At 43.2% G+C, this 10399-nt stretch overlaps 1 protein-coding gene across 2 annotated transcripts; it reads right to left on the bottom strand.

The window, feature by feature from the left end:
* Positions 1 to 2279: 2279 nt before the first annotated feature.
* Positions 2280 to 10285, bottom strand: PSMD10 (proteasome 26S subunit, non-ATPase 10). 2 transcript variants are annotated; one of them, XM_053373891.1, is made up of 5 exons: positions 10169 to 10285; positions 7253 to 7351; positions 4658 to 4804; positions 4407 to 4573; positions 2280 to 2811 (listed from the first exon to the last, which is right to left on the bottom strand). In XM_053373891.1, the coding sequence occupies exons 1-5, from the start codon at positions 10196 to 10198 to the stop codon at positions 2658 to 2660; spliced, it is 597 nt and encodes a 198-aa protein (XP_053229866.1). In that variant the 5' UTR covers positions 10199 to 10285; the 3' UTR covers positions 2280 to 2657. The 2 variants fall into 2 exon arrangements, with proteins under 2 accessions (XP_053229866.1, XP_053229865.1); XM_053373890.1 differs by having other exon boundaries at positions 10082 to 10246.
* Between the last annotated feature and the right edge of the window lie 114 nt (positions 10286 to 10399).

Here is a 10399-nt window from a genome sequence, read left to right as displayed (position 1 = left end):
GGTTCGAATCCCCACGACGGGGTGAGCTCCCGTTGCTCGGTCCCTGCTCCTGCCAACCTAGCAGTTCGAAAGCACATCAAAGTGCAAGTAGATAAATAGGTACCGCTCCGGCGGGAAGGTAAACGGCGTTTCTGTGCGCTGCTCTGGTTCGGCAGAAGCGGCTTAGTCATGCTGGCCACATCACCCGGAAGCTGTACGCTGGCTCCCTCAGCCAATAAAGCAAGATGAGCGCCGCAACCCCAGAGTTGGTCACGACTGGACCTAATGGTTAGGGGTCCCTTTACCTTTTTTAAAAACTTTTAACATCTGTAGCTTCACTGGGATGCTTAATAGTCTAGATGACAGGATGTCTTTTTCCTTTTATAACATGAATATAAATTTTGGATGAAGTATTTAGCTGTTTAGTTTAATTTTCCTTCTGTCTTGTACTGCAGTCTCTATACTCAAACAAATCTGTATTTTTTCTGTTATTTGCTTTTATAGAATATATTTGTTACCAATGAGTAATACACATTTGCTCTCCCACTCAACTGTGATCAGTGATGTAGGGTTACTCTTTCTATCAGGGTTGTGGGTTTGAGCCCCATGTTGGGCAAAAGATTCCTGCATTGCAGAGGGTTGGACTAGATGACCCTTGGGGTCCCTTTCCAATTCTACATGTGTAACAGGATGAGGGGTGAGAAAACTGCAGTGATTCTTTTGTTACTCCAAAACATAATAAACTTTTGTTGAAATCTACAACTCTACATTTCTTTTATAATGAAAGAAACACATCAGACAACCAAATGCCAGAGCTCCACGTGCATGGGGTGGGGGTGGGTGGGTTCTCTCTACAAAATTACTTGAAAGTCTATTGATGCAATGCTGCTGTTCGTGATTCCAAAATACTGGGAGCAATGATGAGACCAGGGCTTATGAGAAAAAGTGATATACAAGCTCCAGCTGCATAACTTAAAAAAGGTATAGGGAAAGGCAGCCTATAAGAGAACACAGGAAGCAGCCTTATGCAAGGTCAGGCTATTTATCCATTTAGCAGAGGACTTTCTACGGGAGTGGTCTCTAACTGCTCAAGCACGGGAACCCCAATTTGCAACATGAAAACCCACCTCCAAGAGTCCATGTGTCTGGTGGGCCTGGTGGGCCCCGCAATCAAAGGGTAAGGCTTATGGCCTGGAATACAAGCCAAAGAGGGAAGGCAGAGATAAAAGAAACAGCAATGCCCAAGTGCAGTGCTCTTTCACAGGCTTACAAATCCCCTACTGCTGTGTTCTATATCCATACATGTTGCTAACTCTTCCACACGCACCAATTCTCCAGTGTTAAAGGCACATGTCTTTCAAAGTACCTTATGCATGAAAAAATTAAAACACCGGAGACACTAGGAACTGAACCTGAGGCCTTCTGAATGCAAAATGTGTGCTCTGAAATGCCTCAGTCCTATTAGCAATGTAGTATGTTATATAATACTAATAGTTATGAAAAAGTGAGCAAAAAACAACTTTGCATTTTATCAGCCTAGGAACTAAGAGCAGTCATGGCATGTGCCACCAGAGAAAAAATTAACTTAGATTCACATGATGATAGTTACAGAACAGTCCATCAACCAATACTATCAGAATATGAAACTTTTTGGTAATAATTGGTGTCCCTGTAGCTTAAGATTTCTGTAGGAGTACACTAGGTGTGTCTATTACACCAAAAGCAGCAGCCTTTTCCCACAGGTTCTATGACATTGGAAGACTTTTCGTGCACCTTATGAAGGACTGAACTGATCTAAGGAGCAAGTAATATTTTATTATAAGTAGCTTTTAGGGCATAAGAAATCATTCCAGTTGTATAAAGCTATTTGCATTAAGCCACACAGCTCAACACCACCCTTGGGAAGGGAGAAGAGGAAGAGGAGAAACAAATCCAACTTGGCCAAATGTTCTTACTGCAAAAATTGGGATTTATTTGTTCTCTTTATAGCTGTTACTTAGCAACATTTTAAACAAACATATTTTGTTTAAGAAGCAGCCTACTGAGATTGACAGTTGTCTACACAAGCTCATGGCACAGTAACTCTTTTAATCTGTTAAGGTGCCACAGCACTTGACTATTTTTGTTTACAGCCTTACTATGTCTATAATCGCTTTAGCTGAATTAAGCCCACTGCCTTCCCACAATGCTCCATTCCTATAACACTCTCCCTGTACTGGGTATAAGGTTGAACCAACAGGTTTCTGTAAATAAGAATTCCAAGGAGACATACAACAAAGCAAACAACTTTTACACAGTCCTCATTCTCCTTCCCCAAATTTTATTTCGCACAACCATGATGACACTTGAACTGAGTAATAAACTTAGTTAACAAGAATTGCCTTGAGGAAATATTGAATACTGTTCCTTTACAAGCAAATGTATTTAAAAAGATCGTTAGAACCTGTATAGAAAGATAGATTCTTTCTATAGGAAAAGCAGGGCTTTAATTTTTTTTTAAGCAACAATAAACTTAGCAACAAAAAATTATAAAGTTTCGTTTGGCCATGGAAAATGTAGAGAAGTGTAATTGATGCAGTACAATAAAAATTCAAGTTGTGACTGTTAAAGCCAACCTAAAGACAGTGAAAAGTCTTCAGTACTTTCACGAAGAATGGAATTCAATTTGACTGACACAGCTAGCCTTCAACTAGCCTCCTTAGTATGGAACCCAGGCCACCTTTTGCAACTTGCAGTGGAGTCTTGTCTTCTTTGTTCTCAATGTATATGCTTGCTCCGTGAGACACTAGTAGTTTAGCTTCATCTGCTCTCTCTTCATCACAGGCTAAATGGCTGTAAATAAGATGAAAAATTACCAACTATGCTAGAGACACATGACAAGGCAGTAGTGAGCTATCAGCCTGTATTTCTTTGTAGGCCCCACCTATCTTAAAAGTAGGCCTGAACTAACCCCTGTCCCCCTGTGAAATCCCATCATTTACATCAAGGTGTTTAAGGCTCAATTCAGACACTATGCTAAACCAAGATCACACTGAACCACCATTCACTATAGTTTGGCACAATATCTGAATTGACATGATAGTTACAGCAATTGTTCCACCTCTAGATGCTACTGCGGTAAGAGGATGTCACGAAACTCATGACAGAAAACAAAAGCAACTGACAGTGTAAACCCAGGTGATTAGCGTTAGGATTATAGTCATAAACAGCTTTAACTCACAGTTAGCCTGTTGTTCACCTGGACATACAAGCCATGGTTTGATTTCAAACTACTGTTACTCAAAATCATAATTTGATGCAAAATCTCAACCAAGGCCAGAACTGCAACAGGGTGCACTTACTTGGAAGTTAAGTAGCTTGGTAGGATGCATATCTTAAATAAACATACCTAACACCAGGCTCCTCACTACAATCCCACATGCATTTACTAAAGAATCAATGGGACTGAACTCAGTGGGATTTATGTTTGGGATTAGGCTGCGTACAATCTGTGTGGATCATAGCTGTCAACTTACAGATTTGAAAATAAGGGACCAGCAGCCTCGAAAATAAGGGATCAGCAGCCAAAATAAGGGATTTTAGTCAACCAAACAAAGCAGCCAAACAAAGCCTCAAGCAGTGGTTCCCACAGTGCAGCAACCCAGCAAAGGGATGCAGAGGGGGGAATCACTACATTAAGATGCTGCACTGGTTGGAGGGTAAGCTAAGCAGCACATCGGGGCTGTCGTCATCCTGGCACAAGGAGTTCCATCGGCCCTTCCCCGCCCGAGAGAGAGGGAGGGAGGGAGGGAGACTCTCGCCTACGCCGCCTGCGAGCCCGGCATGAGACGGTTGTGGTGCCACAGGGGCTGCTGAAGCGCTGCCCTTCTGCGTCCCTCCTCTTCCTCCTCCCTCAGGCTGCCTCCTCAGCCACCGCCGCTGCCTCCAGCTCCCCCGGGCAGTGTGGTGGAATTCTAGCAAGAGAGGGGCTGCCTGCCCGCCCACTGCCACCCGTCTCCTCACGACGCGCCCCTGAGGGGGGAAAGGGAGAGATGGAGACGCAGCCTGAGGCGGAGGACCCCGAGACGCTGCTTCCCTCCGGAGCCGGGTGAGCATGAAACCCGGGAAATTTAAGGGACATCATCAATCCGGGACAGCAGCGGGAAACGGTGCTGGGATAAGGGAGTTTCCCGCCAAATAAGGGACAGTTGACAGCTATGGTGTGGATGTTTCTGCACCATACATCTTAGAATACAGCCTCTCTTGTAGAATCCCAAGAAGCTCAGTTTGAATTGTTTTTTTAAAAAAGTTACTGAGCCTGTTAAATGAAAACTCTCAACATTAGAGAATAGTTTGTGCTAAGTAAAGAAGTATTAATATCAATGAACTTGAAAAGTATGGTTCAAACAAACTAGGGCAAAATCTACCACAAATACGTTAGTTCTTACAGAGCTGTGTTTCCCTCTGAATCCTGTAGATTGGCAGAAGCTTTGTACTTCAAAAGAATTTGTATCATTTTCAGGTTTCCTTTGGATGCTGCTCTGTGTAGTGGAGTAGATGCCAAGTGATCTTTTGCATCTGGATTAGCGCTGTTCTCCAACAGCATTAGTGCAATCTATGAGTGGGGAAAGACAAAGGTTACCAAACAGGCTGCTTTGTGTTGAGCAATGAGAAGGTGAGGAAGCAAGGGAAATCTTACCTCCTGCCTATTTTTGGATGCTGCATAATGCAGAGGCGTGCAGCCATTCTGATTGACAGCATTCACCTGAGCACCTTTCCTAATGAGAGTTTTCACAATTTCATCTCGGCCAGCAGATGCAGCAATATGCAGAGGACTCCAGCCAGCCTGAGGAGTGAAAAGAAAACAAGGCATAGTATACTATAAGCTTTACAATTCACAGAAGCAGGGCAGGTAGAAAGACTTCTGTCGTGAGGAAAGTACCCCAGACCTCTGCATCGGTGATAACATGGAAGCTAGGGTTGGCTTATAGGGAGTGCTCAGTTTCCTCTCTAAACAGAAGACTTGCTGGCTCATGGTTTTTAGTCACCAGGGACCGTTAAGACATTGTACAACCACACTTCCAAGCTCTGTTAGGAAGAAAATCCAATACTACAGAACCATGGCAAGGTTTTAACAAAATTTATCCCCTATTAAAATACTGTAAAACAGGGATGGGGCACATCTGTACCTCCAGATGCTGTTGGATTACAGCTGATCATTGGCTATGCTGCTTGGGGCTGGAGTTCTAAACATCTGGAAGGCTACAGGTTCCCCATCTCTTCCATAAAATAACTTGCTCAACTTCGGTAAGAACTTACTCAATAGCAGGTAGCTTTGGTCATTAAAGTGGAATATGGCCCACCATTCAACATTTATACAACTGCCATCACATGATATTAAATAGCCAATAAGGAAAGGACCAGGCTCCCTAGTTCTGGTTGCCACCTACCTTCCCAAATTAGCTCTTTCTAGAGCACCACTATATTTCTGAGCCTCTTATAAAGTGGTACCTCGGGTTAAGTACTTAATTCATTCTGGAGGTCCGTACTAAACCTGAAACTGTTCTTAACCTGAAGCACCACTTTAGCTAATGGGGGTTCCTGCTGCTGCTGCGCCGCCGCATGATTTCTGTTCTCATCCTGAAGCAAAGTTCTTAACCCGAGGTACTATTTCTCGGTTAGCGGAGTCTGTAACCTGAAGCATTTGTAACCTGAGGTACCACTGTATTGGGCCTTCCACAGCTATACGGCGACTTTATGTGACTTTGGATCAGAGAAGAAGTCATGATAATGTTGCAGCTTTCTTTTCAAACCAGCTCAGCCTGCCTTCTTCAGCAGTGAAGAGAAGCAACTATGCCTTCCTTCAGGTGTAGCCGAAGACTGAATGGTTCACCAATTCTAAAATTTCTTTTTGGAAGCCATACAGTCTTCATTTCAATTTCACATGAGAACTTTTAAACTGAGAAGGGGCTCAGAAATTTACCTCACACAAGGGCTGTGCCAGCTCAAAAGGGCCCCAGAATTCCGTAAAAAAAACAACCCCTCATCTCATGTTGAGAACAGCAGCCAAAGATAACAAACCAGCACACATCCCACCTCTGTGTATCACTAATTCTTCTTTAACACGTGAGAGTAGTTGGTAACAACTCCAGTAGCATTAGGAACTATATCAGCAGTGGGGAATCTTCTTAGCTTCATAGACCAGTTCCTAATTAAGATTTGCCTTGCAGGCCTAGTCTGAGAGGAGGGCATGACCCACCAATCACTTAATGTCACAAATGATGAAGTCAGGACTTTGAAGCATCTGGGAGGCAGCAAAGTGCTAAAGGCAAGTTTTTAACTTCTGTCCAAAGGGGAAGAAACTCTCTTGTTAGCAGCACCTTGTTGCCTGCTGCATGTGCAGTCAAGCAGCTGGGTAGGGTGTCTGAGAAAGCTCCCTGCGGGGAACTTTCTCACATAGCCAGGATGTGGTGCATGTGAACCACTGAGACCATCCTGGCTGTCTCTTAGTGCACAACCAGGACATCACCTGAATTTCCAGTCACCACTAGCCAGAATTGGCAAAACTGGCAGCAACAGCAGCAGATATGTTCTGTGCTTAATATTTTATTCTTTTGTTAATTATGCTTTTTTAAATGTGAATTTTACACTTGACTTCCTTGAAGTAATGTTTTCTATTGGAATGTTTAAGATAACATTTTAGTCTCCTGTTAATTATGTTGCTTTGAATGTATATTTTATATCTGACTTTCTTTAGTAATGTTTTACACTGGATTGTTTTATTTGATGTTTTAATGAGTTGCAAAGTGCTTTTAGCTTTCCCCCCTTAAAATATAAAGCAGTATAGAAGTGAAATGAAAGATAATAATAACAACCTGCTTAGCGCTGGGGTTTTATCATGAAATGAGAACATGGAGCTGCTTTAAAGTGCCTTGCATAAGTGTTGATTAAAGCATCTCATCTTTGTCCATTAAGCGAGTGGGCAGTTTGAGCTGAGCAAACAGCACTTTTGCAAAGGGCTTTAAATCTGCTCATAAAATCCTGCTAACTTGGCTGTGCAATTCTGTTCCCTGGGAAGAGGGCACACAGCTAATGCAAAATTTTACTCCTGTTCTCCTACCCATCAGCTGACGTTTCTGGGGATGTCAGCTAATGGTCAGGTGAGTGGCCTTGTGGGCAAAGCTGGAACCTCTGGCCTGTGGGATGGAGGTTCCCATCTCTGAACTATATACCTCTGAACTATACATGCAAGATCCTGCCTAAGCACTTTCTGAAAAATAAGTCCAGAACTTACATCATCTTTGTCATTAACATGCACTCCCAGACTTAGTAAAAAGTCGACAATGTCTGCATGCCCAGCTGAACATGCCCAGTGTAGGGCTGTCCTGTTATCCTAAAACACAAAACACAAATAAGCATTAGTACAACCTTGTATTTAAGAACACATCTAGTATCCACAAGCAAGAGGGCACTGCATGAAGGCATGGGGGTGGGCTGGAGGAGAAAGGACAGAGCATTACACCCAGTACAGACAGGCGGCAGATTGCTGAAGGAGTGACAAAGCTCTCCATTCTTCTTCTGTCAGCTCCCAGCAGGCCACAATTATTATGATTATGATTATTTGCAGACTAGTAACTTTTGTGGCCTTATTTAGAAAGACGCATTAACAGAACATTCAGAACGAACTAGAACGATGAAAACTAAAAAGGATAGATACGCCTTTATACAAGCAGCATGTCATTTAACAGTAAGAACAATAATGGCCAATTTGTATGTTCCCAGAGGCCATTTCATTCTCCAGACAGTGCCCCAGGCATTTAGAAGAGCATTCAAACTGCCCCCACCCCAATGGGTGGTCAGGATTCATGTAGCAAAATCTTCATAGTTACTGGGAACATGCTCTCAGGTATGTCATTATATACAAAAAATGCATTTAAGTGCAGCATGATGCAACATTGATTTTTGGAATTTTCACCCTGAAATTTAACACCACCCCCATGCTACTTCTAGAGGTGTAGCTATGTTTATTCTTTTTGCAGCTATGGACAAATAACTTTGTGATGTCTTTAAAAATAAACAAACATATTGTAAAATAAGCTTTCAGGGTGCATGGTGTGTCTTCAGGCACATATTGTGCTATTTTCCGTTGGCAGATATATTTTCACTCTCCTAATTGGTACGCTTGCCCTCTGCCACCTGAGGAAAAAACCCTTAATGCATCTAATGAAGTGGGCTGAAGTCCAAAAACACCCACATCACAATAAATCAGCTGCCTGTATTTTAGTGTCATTCTTCTTCTTTTAAGAAGCTGAAATCCTGGCATCTGGCAATCTTACTGATTTAAACATCTGCCAGGTATGTACTGTATCCCATTCTCAACTGAATTAGTAAACAGAGCACCCTTTCTCCCCTCTAGTAAGAGTTAGGGGGAAGAGTTTCGGAATCACAGACATATGTGTCTATGTGCTTTCCAAGCAGAAATAAACCCTGCTGTTCTTTAATGTCAGGAACTGTATTTATCTATGCCATTTATATCAGGACTGGGCAACCTCCAGGTGGCGTGAGACTTCATTTCCCATCCGTCTTAGCCAACATGGCCAATAATCAGACAGGATGGCAGTTTGAGTGCAACAACATCTAAAATGATAAAGGTTTCCTATCCCTGCTATATTCTAATTGGAAACTCATTCCCTGATAGCTAATCCTTATGTAGGCAAAACAGCACCTTCCAAGGAAAAAAAGGGATGAATCAGGGAGCTTGAGGAGACCCCAAAGTTTGCAAGAATACAAAAACTAGATTTATTGCACTTTTAAAACTGTTTTTGTGAGTCTTTGGACTGCAATAAAGAATGTGTATGCGAAAAGCTAGATTTTACAAAGCTCTTCCCTTTCATCTTTCTGTTTTATTATAAAACATATGGTCTTGTGAAAAACTTTGTGAGGTCTTGTGAAGAACTTTGTGAGGTTCTTCTGAAAAGCAATATATAACTATCTCAAATATATATATGTATATATTGGCGGGGGAGGGCCAGGAACACAATCAGGGTACGAACCCCTCAAAATAGCCAGTGAGGACTAAGCATGCTCAGTGGCCACAGAATACTGGCTGGCTGCTGGGAGAGAAAACTAGAATACTGTACACCAATGATGGGAATGTTATGGAGCATCCTCAAAGTCAGGGTGCTGAACTGGCTGGTACCCTGAACAGGAACATGCTAAACTAAAACATTGTGTTGCTGGCCCCAGCTTGATTATTATTTGTTGGAATTTCTCTACTATTCCACATGTGAAAATACCAGGGTGGTTGGTGCACTTTTCAAGGACTTGAAAACATATACAAAATACAAAACACAGAAAAAACAGTAAAGCACCCTCGATGGCATAGAATAACATGGCTGGGTTTAAGGCCTTTATATTATTGTTGTTGTTGTTATTAAATTCATAAATTTTATATTTCGCTTGATTATTAAAACCTCAAAGCAAATGCTAAAGCACTAAAATCAAGTAAAATCCACAACCCTACTTCAAAACATACAAAAATTAAAAATACAAGAACAGATTAGAATTAGCTCAACTTTCTAAGCATCTGCGAAGCTTTGTCTGAACAAGGATGCTTTTAGCAGACACCGAAAAGAGTACAGTGAAGGCACCTGCTTGAGCTCAATAGGCAGAGACTTCCAAAGTTACCACAGTAACTAAACGACTGAGTACTGTACTAACAAATGCTGAAAGGGTATTTATGTGGCATCTGCACTAACGTCAATTATGCGGTACTGTGGGAACATGCGGGGGTAAGGCGATATCGTGGTTAAACTTGTCCCAAATTGTTATATGTTAATAGTAACGTCTTGAACCCGTCCCGGGTGTAGATCTGCCAAACTTTTATTTCAAGGAACTCAAGGAACTCCCCTTTTCAGCTTCACAGCGACCCTGTGAGGTAGACCAAGCTGAGAAAGAGGGGAAGCCCGTCCAGTGAAAGCCTCACAGCCGAGTGGGGATCTGCTGAACCCAGGTCTCCGGGTTTCCACTTTAACCACTACACCACACTGCCTCAGAAGTGGAGCCCTGGCAGCCCCCCGACCCACAGACAATTAACCACGCCCCCTCCGGTTGCCATGCCAACCTGGTCCGCGCGCTCCGCCAAGCTCCGGTTGGCGCTCAGCCGCTCCTTCAGCTCCTCCAGCCGCCCCGTGTAAGCCAAGTTACAAACCTCCACGTTGGACACAGACCCGCCCTCCATCCTGGAAGCCAACAGCCCGAAACCGGGCCCTCTCCTTCCCCCACCACAAAGCACACACTCTGCCTTCAAAGCCAAGTGGGCGAAGACTCCCTCTCCTCCTTCTGCAGCCAATCCGCAGAGAGGCTTCGGGGACAGACAGCCAATCCTCGCTCTCTCCCCGCCCCCTCCGCCGTCTCCTCCTCCTCCGCGCGCTCTCAACTC

The sequence above is a fragment of the Podarcis raffonei genome, chromosome Z (assembly GCF_027172205.1).
Source record: "Podarcis raffonei isolate rPodRaf1 chromosome Z, rPodRaf1.pri, whole genome shotgun sequence".
In the NCBI taxonomy this organism is placed as follows: domain Eukaryota; kingdom Metazoa; phylum Chordata; class Lepidosauria; order Squamata; family Lacertidae; genus Podarcis; species Podarcis raffonei.
Note: the sequence above shows the minus strand (reverse complement) of the source record. Positions and strands in the feature narration are given on the sequence as shown.